This window comes from Cydia fagiglandana, chromosome Z, assembly GCF_963556715.1.
Source record: "Cydia fagiglandana chromosome Z, ilCydFagi1.1, whole genome shotgun sequence".
Taxonomy (NCBI): Eukaryota; Metazoa; Arthropoda; class Insecta; order Lepidoptera; family Tortricidae; genus Cydia; species Cydia fagiglandana.
In genome coordinates, this window is record NC_085959.1 from 19,410,170 (window position 1) to 19,427,871 (window position 17,702).

Below are 17,702 nucleotides of genomic sequence, written 5' to 3' on the forward strand. Positions count from 1 at the left end.
AGGTACAGTCACCTGCAACAATATGTTACTCTTCGAAGGCCGCAAAACATGTGACACGCTCTTATGGCTCTACAAATAAGATGGTGTCAGATATTTTTGCCGCCTTCGTTGTGTAACATATTATTGCAGGTGACTGTACCTATAGGTATTAAAGGGCAAAGTTATCACTGTAGTATGTCACCGTAATACCGCAGTATGTCTCGTCTTAACAAGATGTTGCATTATACTCGTAAGTCAGTCAGGGTGTCATATTAGCCTTTATCAGGGCAAAAAAATGCGGCGCAGTTTCGCTACGTTGTGTGATCTAAATACTTCGTGAATATCACGGCACGACACATATGTACTAAATGTTTACCCATTTCGAATCCAAAGTGACTGAACGTGTTCTATCGCAATGATGACAGTCATCATCTCAGCCATAAGACGTCCACTGCTGAACATAGGCCTCCTATGCCTACCTGGCTATGGTAGTTAATGATGACAGTAGGATTACAAAATTCCATTATTGAGCTAGGCTAGCGGACTAGTATTGAGACTCATTAAGAAGAATACCTATTGTTATTCTTTTGTCCCGTTCCAATTTTCATCAATCGATCGATCGTGGCCCGCCAGAATATAAAATGTAGGCTAAAAGCAATAAGTAAGTACAATTTACATACCCTTGAATATACTTGTACTTATTCCTTGAAGTAACTACTTAACTAAGAACCTATTTTTAGTGATAGGTATACGTACGTAAGAAAAATATGGATTTAATTTGAACAGACATAAGCAATATGTATTTAAATATCTTGACATTATATTACATCATATAAAACTTAAAATAAATATATAAGTATAATAATATGTAAGTTCGTACTAAATAAAACTGTATATATGAGTAACGAAGTTAAATTTGCACAGTTGTTGTTTTGTACAGTAGTGCCCTTGGGGCTTGGATACAAGTATGTCCCTGGTAAACAAACAACATTCCGATTTGAATGTTTCAGTTGGGTCCCGTACTCGTTGGAATCCATTACGTACTAGAACCTAAATCTTTATCTCTCTTATCTTAGACATGTAAGTACCTAATGCACATAAAACATTAACCATCCATAATAATTCATATTTTTGGTCTTTCGATTAACATAAGTGTTTAGTTCAGGGCCGTCGCCGAATTGTCACCCGAGCACATGTACATAAATGTAAATCGAACCCGCAAACGTCTGTCTGCTGTTTACTATCAGCACAGTTTATCATGCTAGTTTCATTTGCCGTGTAAAATTCAGCTAACAACCGTCAAAATATTCATGTAAGGCTTGGCTAGTTTATCATTTTGAATTTCTTTATTTTTGTTATGTTCTTGTTATAAATCCGAAAATGCCTGTTCACCAGTCACTGAATTCTCTGATCCATGAGCAAATTTTATTCTAATGACGAATACCGAATGAAAATAACAAAATTTATCGCGAATGACGAATAAAAATGTCGGATGATTATTCTTATTCGAATAAATTATTCGCCGAATAATACATCCGCGAATAATTAATTCGTCGAATGAATTGCCACGAATAATTTGTTTATTGGAATACTTACCTTATAAACTTTTCACGGTTTCGAAAGATTTTTCAACTGTTCGCTCGATTCGGGAAATGAATTAGAGATTCACTAGATATATAATATCTGAACATAGCTTTTATTATTGTGAAGTTTAAAGTGCATGTAGGTACAGATGTTTTAGAGCACCTTGGCCCCATCGATATATACGGTGGTGACTGTATACTTTTAAAGAACGCCATGCTGTATAGTCCTTCGAGAAAACTTCAGCAAACTACCATGCCGCTGACAAATCTCGCGGCAGTTGTGATGAATCGACCCACACTTGCATAACCTCTTATGCTTATGAGGCTGTTCCATAAACCCATCTAGGTGTTGTTAGGCTGATTTACGCACGAAGTCAAAAATAACTACACAAAGCATTTCATTGTAATGATAATCTAAACTAAGTAAAGTACTTATACTCGTAGGTATATAGGTAAGAGAAGTACGTATTACGAAGTTTGAACAGAAAGTTAAAGCGGATAAAATGGCGTAATTAACAAATCGTCAAGTGTGTATCGGACTCACTCTTCGAGGGTCTGTGGTCTGTGTGTATATAATTATAATTACCTTTTACGAGTATTACTACTCCGAGTTTGAGGTAGCAATATTATATTCAACCATAGTTAGTTAAAAAGTAACCGTTCAAATCCAAGTCACAGTAACATTACCACTTATTTGTATACGATTATCGTCCTACCTATATGATGACGAAGTACATAAAATACACCATATGCATCTTCAAGTATAATTGAAGGGTCATTATATGATTAATGTGACTACCATAGTAATCGCTGCCACCCAGATTTATAACGTCCACGAAATTACAACAGCTTTGATGATGCATTCAAGTTGTCACTTACAAAGCGTACTTAAACCATAACTTATGCATAGAGCCAACAGGAGTGGTCATTTCTCCATACAAACGTACTCGACTGTCTCCTCCGTGGGTATTGATACTAGAGCAATGATTTTTTCAACACAGATTAATATTGTCAATATCTGTGTCGGACCGTTTTGCTTTTTTTGATATTTCTGGTTTGTAGGCGCTAGAGCCCTTCAAAAATGGCCAACATGGCCTCATTGACTACGCCGCAATGAGAGGCGTAGTATTCAATACTAATATCAATCAGCCAAATATTTCATTAGACATCGGATCTGTATCTGTATCAATTAGTCATTTCTTCATACAAACGTACTCGACTGTTTCCTCCGTGGGTATTGATACTAGATTACTAGAGCAATGATTTTTTCAACACAGATTAATATTGTCAATATCTGTGTCGGACCGTTTTGCTTTTTTTGATATTTCTGGTTTTTAAGGCGCTAGAGCCCTTCAAAAATGGCCAACATGGCCTCATTGACTATGCCGCAATGAGAGGCGTAGTATTCAAAACTAATATCAATAATTACTATTAATTAGCCAAAAAAGCAAAACGGTCCGACACAGATAATTTCATAATCATTCAGATTTCCAAATTTGGTTACGATTGGTTAAGTTTTGGAGGAGGAAACAGTCGAGAGTACAAAACCTCGATTTTTGAGATTTTACGCAGGATTTTTCGCCTTGCCCTTATCGCACTAGTTTTAGGAGCCGCTTCTGTCAGCGAGACGGGTATATTAACCTAAAATATTTAAAACCCAGCTCCTGTTTCGTCTTAAAGTTGAACTTTCCTACACACATTAATATCTTGATGTTATACCTAACGTTTGTAAAGGCGCATGATTTGATAATTCTTGAACTAAGTTGCATTTATTAATTGTTATTGTTTTGTTTCAGAGGACGCTACAACAGCAGCAACATTTTGCCGGTGAGTACATTCTTGAAACTTGTGTCCAGATTGCTCCACGAGTATATAGATTAGCTAGGTACCCAAATTTTTTGTCTCCCATATATTTTTTGGTCCATTCACGTTTTTCCCCATTCTGTTTTTAACCATTCTTTTATTTAACTGTAGGTGCATATGGTGCTAATTTACCGCCCTATTGCGGTAACTAGTACTACACGTGCGTAGGTACCTATGTCGAAAATTTAAAGTACGTTTTGTAGTTTCAAGTATAAACCATATCTAGGTACTGTAAAACGTTGTACAATACACGTGCGAAAAGGTAATTCGCAACTCGTGTCGATTGAAAACACTCCCTTCGGTGGTCGTGTTATAATTTAACGCCACTCGTAGAACCCGAAGTTCCTATTTTTCGCACTTGTATGGTATGGTAATGTACTATCCTCAGTAGCGCGTATGTCCCAGATGCTTTTTTCCCCAAAGAGTAATATTTCCGAAAATATTCCTTCTTGCCCTAATTCGACGGGCCCTATTTCTGGGCGCTTTGCCTTTCGGGCATCTGTGGGCACAGCTAGCGTCGTATAGTAGGTATCATCCAAAGTATTCAAATACCTAATAGTTCGGTACGCCATACATATTACATATATGGTCTACCGAACTATTTGAATAAGTACTTTGGATGCTACCTACTATATGACGCTGACTGTACCTAACGAACCTACCCCATCGACTTAGTGTGAGTATCGTGAAAACATTGCGCTTTGGGGAAATAACCGGCCAAGTGCGAATCTCACTCGCGCACGAAGGGTTCCGTACCATTACGCAAAAAAACAGTAAAAAAGCACGTTTGTTGTATGGGAGATATATGTTTTATTCTGTTTTTACTATTTGTTGTTTTATCGGCAACAGAAATACATCATATCAAACATGTAATATCTTAGTAGCTTATTATTTATTATTACTTATTATTATTATCGCTTTATTATTACTTAGGTACTTAATTTTACTACTTGATTTTACAGTGCATTGGTGTTAGCTGTAATGCTGTAAAATTTGATTTCAATAAATATCAATATCAATATCATCTGTGAAAATTTTAACTGTCTAGCTATCACGGTTCAAGAGATACGGCCTGGTGACGGACAGACAGACGGACAGCGGAGTCTTAGTAATAGGGTCCCGTAAGTCCCGTTTTTACCCTTTTGGTATTACGGAATCCTAAAATGAGACTGGGACTTTTACCTGTAATCATATTAACTGTAACTGTAAAAATAAACCACTGGTTAAAAAGCAGAATTAGGAAAAACGCGAATGGAACAAAAAATATAGGGGAACGAAAAAATTTGGGTAGCTCTAGCTAGCTAATCTAAAAACTCGCAACTTGTCGATTATAGTTTGTTTTAGCTGTGCTGTTATTTCATTCATCGGCTTTGCTCTGATAATTTATTCCTACATTTTGACTTCAGAATCTTTAGATATCATGATTTCGATTATCGTATCGCGAGTAGGTAATCTTTTTAGGACACGTCATGGTTCCATATTCCATCTCTATGCAGCGAGAGATGACGAATTGTAACTAACAAACAATTTTTTATTAAAAATTTTTGACTGATTTGACGCTATTGTAACATTAAATATAATCTCAACGTAACGTCGGCGTCGCCTACACACAATATTACTTATGAATATGTCCCATGAAAAAGTATAAATACAGAGCGATTAATGTATTTTTTTTAATTGTATTTTTGACAGGAATTAATATTAAACTTTTCTACCTTAGGTAGGTAAAACCGCCTCGTATCTATCTGTACTCGTATATGTAAATGCGTACCTATGTCCTGACTGGTCTAACTCTGATGAGACAGAGAGATGGTGATAGAGAGCCGAAACTACAGAAGCTAGAAAGTTGAATTTTGCATATCAGGTTACGTTTAAAATGTGAAAAATTCAACCCTTTGAAGAAAGTAATGTAATTTAATTTAAAGTAAGTATGTAGCTACCTAAACGTGTTTTAAAAGGCGGTCGAAAAGGGGTTGAAAGTTTGTATTGGGGTCGAACATTTTTTTTGTGTGGGGGACTCAAAATAAAAAAAATAAAAAAGCGGCCAAGTGCAAGTCGGACTCGCCCATGAAGGGTTCCGTACCAGCGAGTAACATAATAAAATTGCGGTTTACGATTTATGACGTATTAAAAAAAACTACTTACTAGATCTCGCACAAACCAATTTTCAGTGGAAGTTTGCATGGTAATGTACATCATATATTTTTTTTAGATTTATCATTATATTATTTTAGAAGTTACAGGGGGGGCGGGGCATATTTTACCACTTTGGAAGTGTCTCTCGCGCAAACTATTCAGTTTAGAAAAAAATGATATTAGAAACCTCAATATCATTCTTGAAGACCAATCCATAGACACCCAAACGTATGGGTTTGATGAAAAAATTTTTTTTTAGTTTCAGTTCTAAGTATGGGGAACCCCCAAAATTTATTGTTTTTTTTTCTATTTTTGTGTGAGAATCTTAATGCGGTTCACAAAATACATCTGCTTACCAAGTTTCAAGAGTATAGTTCTTATAGTTTCGGAAAAAAGTGGCTGTGACTTACACGGACAGACAGACAGCCACACGGACAGACATGACGAATTTATAAGGGTTCCATTTTTTGCCATTTGGCTACGGGACCCTAAAAAGGCAATATCACTCTGTTTGAAAATCGCCTAAATTTAATCCCTAAGAGGTTTAAAAAGGAATTCAAATGTTGTATCGGGTACAAATACTTTGAATCATCTTAGAAAGACATAATATTCTTCTTCTAGGGGATCGAGAGGTATTATATGGATAACATTTTTTTTCAGTTAGGTCAGGGCTTTGTTAAATTATTAGTAAATAGGGAATATTAGGCAAAGCTGTGCGTAGGTGGCACCTTTGTGGCATATACAGTAAACAAATCACATTGACCCATCATGGCTCCTCTACACGATGGCCCAACCTATTGGTCCAAAATCCAACGTGTACTGGGGGTAGTGGTGTCGGTTGGCTTATGGCGCACGGGATGGCGACGGGTTGGCCGAGAATGACGTTTACTGACTGCTAAAAAACATTGCCATATATAGTTTTTTAATTCGCATTCGTCAAATTATATCGCTGCAAAGTTTCTGTGGTCGAACTCTATACTCATTGGCCATGTAGAATTTAGGTACATACTTACGAGTATTACAACTAACATACAAATCCACCACGCGTACAAAGTCGCGTGCAACAGCTAGTATATAAATACATACATATATGAAACTAGTTCATACTGCTATATAGGTACGTAAGCACATTATTGCAATTATAATTAAACTTGAGTGAGAGCCAAGACGACGTCTTTGGTTTAGCTACTGTCAGTTTTTATTGATAAGAATTTCGTTCATGTTCATATGAAACAAACATAATTGTAATCGCACTTGCGCAGTAAGCGTGCTGTTTCACGCAAGGGCAGCGGGAGTTATAGTTTTTTTTTAAATTACCTAAGATGTCACTAACTCTTACGAACCAAGTAGGTTCTAAGTAAAATACTAGTTAAAAGTCAAGGTATAAAAATAGTTTTATTTTCGAAATACTAACGTTTGTAATGTTAATGTAATTATTTATTGTACATATTATGGTGCTAATTTACCGCCCTAGTGGTCATACCTAGAGTTGCCAGATCGAAAGGCGCTATTATCGGGAAACATGAGAATTTTTTCGGGATTTTGGGACTTAAGTCGGGAAAAATAAAAACATTCAAATTAAAGTAATTGTATTAGTAGTTTTATTTATTTATTTTATTAGTTTTAGTGTTAATTTATTTAGTATATACTTAATTTTAATAATAGTTTGTATAAGTTTTTTTATTGAATAAATTACCATTGTATTAAAAACAACGATATTTTACATTATTGGCACTACGTCAGCTCGCTCGCTCGACGACAGTTCGGAGCTTGAAATTATTGTTTTAAAACGTGAAGCTGTTTTTCGGGACAGTTTACACTTTGTCGGGAATCGGGAACACATGCTAAAAATCGGGAGAATCCCGCCAAATCCCGACCATCTGGCAACCCTAGTCATACCGCCCATGGGCCAACTCAAAGCATAAGTTTGGCCTAATGCTCGTATAGATGTCGACACTTTTTGACATTTAACAAATTTAGCACACTTATCAGTGAAAGAACAAGGATCAAAGTCAAATGGCGTCCTAAACAGTTGTCTAAAAGATGGCAGTAAATTTATTGTGGCTACATATATTACTTTGACAATCCACCTCTACTCGTATATCAAATTCTGTTTGCTAGCACGTGCGTATGTCGAAAATTTAAAGGGCCATTAATTACTTTTTATTTTTCGTCTGCGGCAATTATAATATTTAATAGCTATACCTAATGTTTTTCAATTAATTAGTCCCAAGTTGTTGTTCAGACCTCTCACTAGTTGAATAAGTATCTGACCTACGTATGTTCGTCACCACCAGAGGAAAGGGATCAAAGGCGTCCTATTTTAACCGCCTCACCTTATTTTCGTTGTGCATTTGACTGGGAGGTTAAGCGTGATAAAGATCAGAAGATGTTTAGTAATTTAGCTGAACGATAGGTATCTAAAAACGAAATTCGTAATAAAATATTTATCACTTAAATAAAAAGGCATTATATTTTTGTTATTACAACTGTGCCTATGTGACTTATCCTGATGATATAATTCATAAATGACAAAAATAGAATAAATTTGGAGACAGCGATGAAAAATGGTTCGGATTGACGTGGAGCGCCGTCGCGTGCCCGCCATGCGGTGCAGCGCGTCCTCACTTCTCGCTAGTGGCCTCTCGTTCCCACTCGCTTTGCTTATTTATTTCACTAACTTAGTACTCCCACGACAGCTGCGAGTGCGAGACGCGCCGCTCGTATCGTATCGTAAACTTCGATAATACTAACAATGAATTGTGATTGTTTATTTACCTACACCGCGAGTGAAACTATGAAGTGTTAATTAATTATGTGGCGAAGTGTGACGTGATAGTCCTCGTTTTAAGGAAATTCGTATGATACTAGCGTTCGGCGGTGTGTTTACAATGTAGCATATAGCACATGGTGAGCGGTGCCCGTTCGCTGGTCCCACCTTGCGCACTGCGTCAGTTGTAGTAAATAAAGTTTATTAGTCGCTGTTCTCGTAGCCCATTGACTGGCCACGCCGGTCATCGCGTACCGCCGTCCTCTAACTCTGAGCGACAACATCATTTATGTTGCTATTTTAGGACGCAGTTTTATCTCAACTTCCGGGACGAGGCAACATCCGATAAACCAAAATAATATACTTTGTAACTTAATTACTTACCTGCCAAAAGTTTATAATTATCAATAACGATAAGGACGTTTTAATATTTGTTTTCCTGTTACGTAACCAATAATAAAAATGTTCTGGTGGTAATATTTTTATGATATCATCGCAACTTATTGTTTTCATGGTAACCGAGCGCACTCTGCGTGCCTAGCAAACTGAATACTTAATTCATAATATTCACCCTCTGATATTTCGATAGTTTTATTCATCAAACACCTAGTTTTTGTCTCAAAAAGAGCCTTGTTTTTTTAATGATAATGAAAAAAATATATAGGCATTTTAATAATACCCCTTGCTCAAAAGATTTAAACCATACTAAGTACCATTACCAAATTGTTCCTAAAAACGTAGGCCACAAGCCACAATATAATTAAGTGACCCGTCGTAGGCTTAGCACAAGAGCCCCGCGACTGTATATCGCTCGCGAGATAGACGACCTGTCCTTCTCTAATTGCCTAATACAGTTAGAAAATGACGTGTAGAACTGTAGATGAACCGAGATATGAAAAGTTTGCACTTGCAGTAGTTTCACATAAGTACCTTAAGGGCCACTTGCACCATTCACTAACCCGGGGTTAACCGGTTAAATCATCGAGTTACCATGGTTACCAGTACAATTTGACACTGGGTTAACGGTTTAACCGATTAACTCCAGGTTAGTGGAATGGTGCAAGTGGGCGTTATCAACTAAATTCTACGATAAAGGTTTACGGTCAGTTCCACGTCAGATCTGTCGACGGTCAACAACCTTTAGTTGTATCAGCAATTGATAGTTGCAAATATTGTTAAACTAAGCTTAATTAAATATCACTACACCTCATATAAAAGTCCCCCGCCGCGTCTGTCTGTTTGTGAGTGCCTATGTGCGTTCGCGATAAACTGAAAAACGACTGAACGGATTTTCATGCTGTTTTCACCTATCAATACAGTGATTCTTTAGGTGTATAATTTGTTACGGTTTTGTGTAAGCCGGGCGCAGCCGGGGCGGGTCGCTAGTATGGACTAAAATCGTGTCCAAAAATAAAAGTTACCGGTTATATTATAAAATACAGTGAATCCTGGATAAGTGGAATCTCAAGGGACAAGCAAATTTGTCTCACTTAAAGAGGTTTTTCACTTACCCAGGCTCCCAGTTAGCCAGGTACAAATAAATTTCTGTCTCATTTACAGAGGGTTCCATTAATAGAGGTGAGAATAGAGTATATTTCAGTTATAGAGGTGGTTAATAAGGTATTTAGTAAGGTAAAATAATCCTTGCCTCTAAATATTTTATAAGTCTGTTTAAATATTTCTTTGTATTTATTTTGAATGATTCTCCAAAGGATAGATATTTCAAAATTAAATTAAATTTGATACGGACTTCATTGCATATTAGAAATTTAATAAATGAAAATTTATTTTTTCGTGTTACCTAACAAAATTTCAGCTTTCGTTTTGATAGTTTTAACTACTTACATAAATTAACTAAATCAAACTTGAAGTTGTTTAGACACAATTAGGCAAATGCGGAATTTGTGGATAGACTAAATGTTAGTAAGAATACGGAAATGGTTCAATGAAGTCCAAGTTAGAGAGGTCATAGATTGACGTTATCTCAGATACAGAAGTCGATTCCTTATAAAATTCGAAAAAACAATTAGGAAAATGTAATCTTATAAATATAGTCTCAGTAAAAGAGGTAAAATACACTCTCCGTCTCACTTATAGAGGTAAATGTGACTATAAAATCACAACAACGAATCCCAGTTATAGAGGTTCATTTTTTCTCAGTAACAGAGGTAATTCAGTGCTAAAGTGTCGGGACCGCACCATGAGTCCCAGCTATAGAGGTTTCTCACTTATCCAGGTCCCACTTAACCAGGTTTCACTGTATATGAATGTATTTACCCCCAGTAGATTCATGTAATAATGATAACAACCAGTTTGTCCTTTGAATTATCATTAAATTATAAATCTTATTCCAAATGTAATATTTACTAATCCACTAGATAACCTTGGATAGGAACCTTGATAAGTCTTCCTCAAAGTGTGCCAGCGTTTCCCCAGCTTGCCTAGTATTATTGTAAACTACCTAAATATTTGCAATACGTAAATATAAATAATTGTCCAATATATTGTCCAGGTCCAATATATACATTTTTAGGGTTCCGTACCCAAAGGGTAAAACGGGACCCTATTACTAAGGCTTCGCTGTCCGTCCGTCCGTCCGTCCGTCCGTCCGTCCGTCTGTCACCAGGCTGTATCTCACGAACAGATCAGAACAGATCTCACAGATGATGTATTTCTGTTGCCGCTATAACAACAAATACTAAAATCAGAACAAAATAAAGATTTAAATGGGGCTCCCATACAACAAATGTGATTTTTGACCAAGGTTAAGCAACGTCGGGAGTGGTCAGTACTTGGATGGGTGACCGTTTTTTTTTTGTTTTTTTTTATTATGGTACGGAACCCTTCGCGCGCGAGTCCGACTCGCACTTGCCCGGTTTTTAATATTTCTGATAAATGTACGTCGCGCATATGGAACCAAGTTTTGTTCTAGAGCGAGACAAGTGGTAGCCATAACATATCGTTAGTATCACGCTGTATCTATTCCATTATCTTGAGCCGGTCGTAAACATGACGTGTACATACGTGCTCGCCTAATTGCCTATAAAGTAAGAAAGAGTTATCGTTATGCCTATTATATATTTGAAATTGTACCTACTCAAAGCTGACCTAAAAAATATGCTTACCCAGTTCAGTAATACACACTATTTATGTTACACTGCGATGAATTACTGTAGTACAGTCGCCATCAGATATATCGGAGCGGCCAAGGTGCTCACAAATATCTGAGCACGCCTTTATTGTCAGGGCGTTAGAGTGATGCGTGATTAGATATTGTGAATGCCTCGGCCGCTCCGATATACCTGATGGCGACTGTACCAACATGTTGTTCGCATCAATATGTCACTTTCGGATAAACATATCTATTTTGTCAATACCTAACGGCTAAAAAATAGTCTAAATACTGAGGGCGTCTCATAGTAAGATATTAGTGGATTGTGTCACAAGGGAGCGAAATGACATTTAGGGCGGGAGCGTACATTAAATCCAAAACGAAGCGAAGGATTCTAAAATAGAATCCAGCCATGTTAACGCCCAAGGTGGCAATAATTTTGCTACCATATGCAGAAAAAAAGCAAAAAGAGTGTCCTAGATTAGAAAAACCGGGCAAGTGCGAGTCTGACTCGCGCACGAAGGGTTCCGTACCATAAAACAAAAAAAAAACAAAAAGCAAAAAAAAAACGGTCACCCATCCAAGTACTGACCCCTCCCGACGTTGCTTAACTTTGGTCAAAAATCACGTTTGTTGTATGGGAGCCCCATTTAAATCTTTATTTTATTCTGTTTTTAGTATTTGTTATTTTGTTGTTATAGCGGCAACAGAAATACATCATCTGTGAAAATTTCAACTGTCTAGCTATCACGGTTCGTGAGATACAGCCTGGTGACAGACGGACGGACGGACGGACGGACGGACGGACAGCGAAGTCTTAGTAATAGGGTCCCGTTTTACCCTTTGGGTACGGAACCCTAAAAATGGCACATTGATCCCTCCTAGCTGGGAAAAAAGTGACAGTTATTTGAGCCCTCCTAGCAGGGAAGAAAAAGCCTTTTTCGAATAGGTGATGTGAAAAAATTTTGAGAAAAGATATTCTACATGTCCTGTCAATATTACTTAATGTGTTGGCTCTAATGACAAATTAACGATTATATGTTACCTACATAACGTACTGCTGTTCCAAATTATTATTTAAAGACCCGCATCAATACTCGGAATATTTAGAATTTTCTCCTAAAACTGTATAGGTACCTAATATTTTGTTTTTAAAGTCAAAAATGCTCTAGTTGCGCCTACTTAATGTACCTATATAAAGTTGGAATCGAACAATTTTGATTAATCTTTGAAAAAGCAATATCCCTTTAGCTGAAGACATGAAGACAATTATACGTTGACGTTACATTGACGTTTCAGACCAATCCTTAATCAACAAAAATACATATCTTCGAAGCTTAGAATTAGGTACATTATAATAGACACAAATCACGAAAATATACTCGTATATTGTCTTGTTATAAAAATGAATTTTTATATCGTTGAGTTTCATTATGTATAACTGTAGGGCTATGATGGTCGTTTCTTTATCATTTGTCACCATGCCTGTCACGTTCTTACAAATATGTAAGTGCGAAAGTGACGCATGGCATGACAGGTGATAAAAATGCGACCGTGATACCGCTTCTGAACTCAATTGCAATAGAGTTTGACCTTACTAATCGACTGAATCGATTCCGCTCGTGTCAAATCGTTTTAGACGCGTCCAATTGTGAAGGTATGTTTACGTAAAAATATAAATCATCATCAATAGAATCTATTATATGACCTTTATTTCAGTATAGTTATTTACTGAAATGTGTTAGTCTACCCTTCGCATTCGAAAAAGGCTGTTAGGCCAATTCGAACGTACACTGATATCAGAATAACATCTAAATGATGTCATTCAGTTATCGTTTCGCTTGTACTTGTCCGTACATGTACGACGCGAGTGAGACGCAAGATAACTAAAGGACATCATTCAGATATCATTCAAATGTCTGTGAACGTTCGAATTGGCCTCTGACTCTCGGCAAGCCAAACTTTGATCCACTGGATGAATAAATGTTTTTTTATCTAAAAAAACAACGTCTGCTCGACGCGACGCACAAAAAATATTTTATTACAGAAAAATTTAAAGCTATTGAGATCGAAATTCTCGACGGAGGTGGTGAAAAAGTGGTGCGTATTTTTGGAGCGATCCGTGCTCTCATTAAAAACTGGTCAAGCGCGAATCGAACTCGCGCACGAAAGGGTTCCTTACCATTACGCAAAAAACTGCAAAAAAAGCACGTTTGTTGTATGGGAGTCCCACATAAATATTTATTTTATTTTAATTAGTATTTGTTGTTATAGCGGCAAAAGCAATACATCATCTGTGAAAATTTCAAATGTCTTGCTATCACGGTTCATGAGATACAACCTGGTGACAGACAGATAGACAGACGGACGGACAGCGGAGTCTTAGCAATTGAGTCCCGTTTTTACCCTTTGGGTACGGAACCCTAAAAATAACGTAGTAAGACAAGGGAAGGGACAATAGTACATTATTGCAGAGGCCGGGAAAGGGCAATTCGTGGATGAGTTTCGATTTTGTCGGACGACGCGAAGCGGAGTCCGACAAAGAAGACGAATCCACGAATTGCTATTCCTGCCGAGGCATATATAGTGCTTTTCTCCAAACATGCGAGGAAATAAGCTAAAATAATTATTATTTAAGCATCAAGCATCACTCAAATCAAACCTTCACATCCAAAATGTCAAAAACAATTTCCCTCTTTAATTAATTTTTAAAAGTTAAAGGCACAAACTTATTCTGCCATTCAGTACCATTCAATATTCGTTCATTCAATATAATTGCGCAATATAGTTTGTCAAACCAACTTTTCAGTCAGTAAGAACCAGGAAAACTACACCCATCCTTTTCTTTTGGGTGCTAGTACTAGTGTAAGACAAAGATAGTATGATTCTCTTTGTCTATGTTTGAAATGAGAAAGTCCTTTGACAAACTATGTAAGCTTTATGAACACGGATGAGATTTAAAAAAAATATAAAAATAATCTTTGATTTTATTAAGCAGTATTCGCACGATCATACACGTGAAATGATAGCTGATCGGGTCGTGTAGAAGCGGCTCGCGGCAATAATAATTGGCTGTTTGCGTTTTTTATTATTAAAAAGTAAAAAACACTACAGTAATAAGTTATTACTGTAGTGTTTTTTTACTTCCCGTCCGCTAGAACAGGACAGCGATAGTTTGATGTTTTTTAGTTAGAGTTTGACATTAACGAAGAATTTCCCGTACTATTTTTGCTACAGTAAGGTGTACATTTCCGAGCATATTGGAGAAAAAGAATTTTAAATACGTAAAGTTTCTCTATAAAAAAAGTATAGACGGTCAAGCAAATCTTGTCAGTAGAAAAACGCGCCTAATTCAAATTTTATATGAGACGATATCCCTTCGCGCCTACATTTTTCAAATTTTTCCGCCTTGTTCTACTGACAAGATCTGCTTGACCAGCTATATATGAAAAATTTAATTCAATAACTTTTATAAGTAGTTCATAGTTTCTAAACTTAAATTGAGGTAACTTGATAGCTTTTTCTTGAAAACTTAAGTAATGTGATTGATCAACTTTCTTAGGGTCTCGCCAATTAAATTGCCAGATGAAATTTCAGATTAGATCTACGATTAAGTAACTGTTGAGCCCATGATAAATCTATCTTTCGATGAAAATGAATAAAGATGTAAAGGGTGGTTAAAAATAACGGGAATCCGTTGCCGGGGAGATTTTAGGATTACACAAATTTTACCAACTTCGAAATCGCGGAAAAATATTTTGCTGTTTCATACATTTTGGCTGGTCTATTTTCTAAGGGAGGGTATTTTTTTTTTCGCGATTTCGGGTTTGGTCCCATAGTAAAAGTTGCTCAGTATAATCCCAAAACCTCCCTGGCAACGGGAATGCACTTATTTTTTAGCCACCCTGCATGTATAAGGATTGGCGAAACAAGAAAACAAGGATTGCGAAAACGCAGTTTAAATATTTCGAATGTTATTTATGCTCGGTTACTTCAATTGTAATGATGATCACCAAAGTCCGGACGACGGGAGCAAAAATGCACTTTTCACTAGTGCTTAGTTAAATATGAACTCTTCTATCGACATCCATACGAATAATTTTTGAATCAATGAATTTCTGATTCAAAAATTGTTCGTATGTATGTCGATATTTAATTAAGCACTAGTGAAAAGTGCATTTTTGCTCCCGTCGTCCGGGCTTTGATGATCACGTTGATCGGGGGAGCCACATCTCGAGACTTCAAGGTGACCCCACGTGCGCATGCGGCTCACACAAAAGTCGACCCTCTTCCGTCGCACTTCCCTGACTGCCACATTACGCACTCCCCTAATATTCGCTGACCTTGAATCTCGAAACCGAACCAGCTGGGAGAAGGGCTACGGGTTAGGCGTGGCCTTCGGACGGTTTAAACGTTACGTAACCCGCGCCCCGCGGTTGCCCTTTCTTGGTACACTCCACTTCGTAAATCACTAAAATATACTAGCCTGCCTAATTTTACATTCGGTTTTCACAGTAATATCAATCACACTTTAATTTATTATGAATCAATTGTGTGCCACAGCTGCTAATAAGGTTTCCCATACTTAAATTTTATAATATTCATCTCAGTAGCAACTCGCCTGCAAAGTTTTTAACGAAAGTAAAGTACTTAAGGCGTGCTTTTTCCGTAGGAGCTAAGCGAACCAGTTTTTTGAATCCATTGGAAATATAAGAAACAATGTTTTAAAATTGTGATAAAAATATATCTTATACTTAAGGACCTGGCAGATACGTTTTGGATCTCAAAAACATGATTAGATAAACTTTGCTCGATAGAAAAAAATTCCAAAGTTACGCCTTTTTTTAACAATTAATCAAAACCAGAGCTACAATACAAACTTTTTTGACTTGTTTTTTACATAAATGTATAGGTAATAAGATAATCTAGATGTTTTGGATCACTTTGTCTCGGTAACATCATTAAAATAATTTCTATGTTTCAATACCTACTAAATCCGCAAGCGCCATCACTCGCGAACGCACTTACGCCCTCTTCAGTCGCGCGGCAGCGCTTGTAGAGGACGGACCTGCGTCAGTGTGTTCCGCGCGGTCACGTGATTTTACCATTTACAAACAATGGGAAACAAAGCATATGAAACGTAAGAAAAAGTCACTAAGTGCTATAAAAACACACTTTCTGATAACAGAAGCATCTAATACTTTACGAGGTGTTTGAAAGCGCCTAGCTTTACTACATCAACAGTTAAAATATTTTAGTATTTTCACTAGGTCAGCAACCAATTTCAATGTAGGTAAATAATATTATATTCCTAGATAATATAATTGTGAGTATGTAAGTATGATATATTTACAGTATTTCACCTTTACTGATATACCTCCGTCAGATCTGCAAAATGATTATATTCCTTCGTGCTCTTTGACTCCTTTGAAAATCAGAAATTATTTATTTGGATTGACACAGTATGGGGATGTATAGTGTAACGCTTTTAGTATGAGGGTGCCGAAGGCGCCCGGCCAAAGCCCAAAGATCGCATGCAACGTGCCAGGCCCGTCAAGCGTGCAAATTCATCATCATAATCATAAATTTATATAAATATAAAATGTCAAATTGAAATAATTGAAAAAATTACCATAATAGGCATATCGCAATACAATTATTTAAGAACTAAATATATATCACTAATTTTAATATTTGACCACGGTCGACATGAATTAAATATAATTGAGAGTTCAAGGTGCCTACAGGCAGTTCATCTTGCGCTTGGTTGTATTAGTCTTGTTCGAGAAACTGAACACGGTGAAAATAGAGATTAGAGAAAGATAGAAAAAAATTCCAAAGTTACGCCTTTTTTTAACAATAAATCAAAACCAGAGCTACAATACAAACTTAAAGTGATTGTTAAATAATTAGACTGTTTCTGTACTTTGTGTTTTCTTTTGTAGGTTTCTATACCCACGGGTGCCAAACGTTACAAATATGTTATAAACAGAGCTCGGATAGGGTGAGCTATTTGCCTTATAATTTGACATGTCTTATGTCATATATAAGGCAAATAGCTCACCCTATCCGAGCTCTGGTTATAAATACTAAGCCTATAGAGTTAGACCAAATCAAAATCGTTGCAGACTTATCTTTGTCTAGCGCTGCCAATCAATTAAATTCCATCATCCGCTCCTCCATCTGACCTTTAACTGAGTTTTCCCTAAACCCGATAATTTTTTTTTTAAATATTTTTTTGTGAGTACCTCTTATAATG

The 17,702-nt window shown here is 36.7% G+C and overlaps 1 protein-coding gene and 1 long non-coding RNA gene across 2 annotated transcripts in view; one reads left to right on the forward strand and one right to left on the reverse strand.

Annotated features, from left to right (window-relative positions):
* LOC134679373 (uncharacterized) overlaps positions 1-17,702 on the forward strand; it is an 87,059-nt gene that overhangs the window by 39,052 nt on the left and 30,305 nt on the right. Inside the window, exon 8 of the mRNA XM_063538273.1 lies at positions 3,359-3,389. Within this exon, the coding sequence (XP_063394343.1) occupies positions 3,359-3,389 (31 nt within the window). The remainder of the gene's footprint in view (positions 1-3,358; positions 3,390-17,702) is intronic.
* On the reverse strand, positions 5,542-5,943 carry LOC134679270 (uncharacterized). The gene is made up of 2 exons (XR_010100311.1): positions 5,790-5,943; positions 5,542-5,748 (listed from the first exon to the last, which is right to left on the reverse strand). It is a non-coding gene; the product is annotated as an uncharacterized LOC134679270 (long non-coding RNA).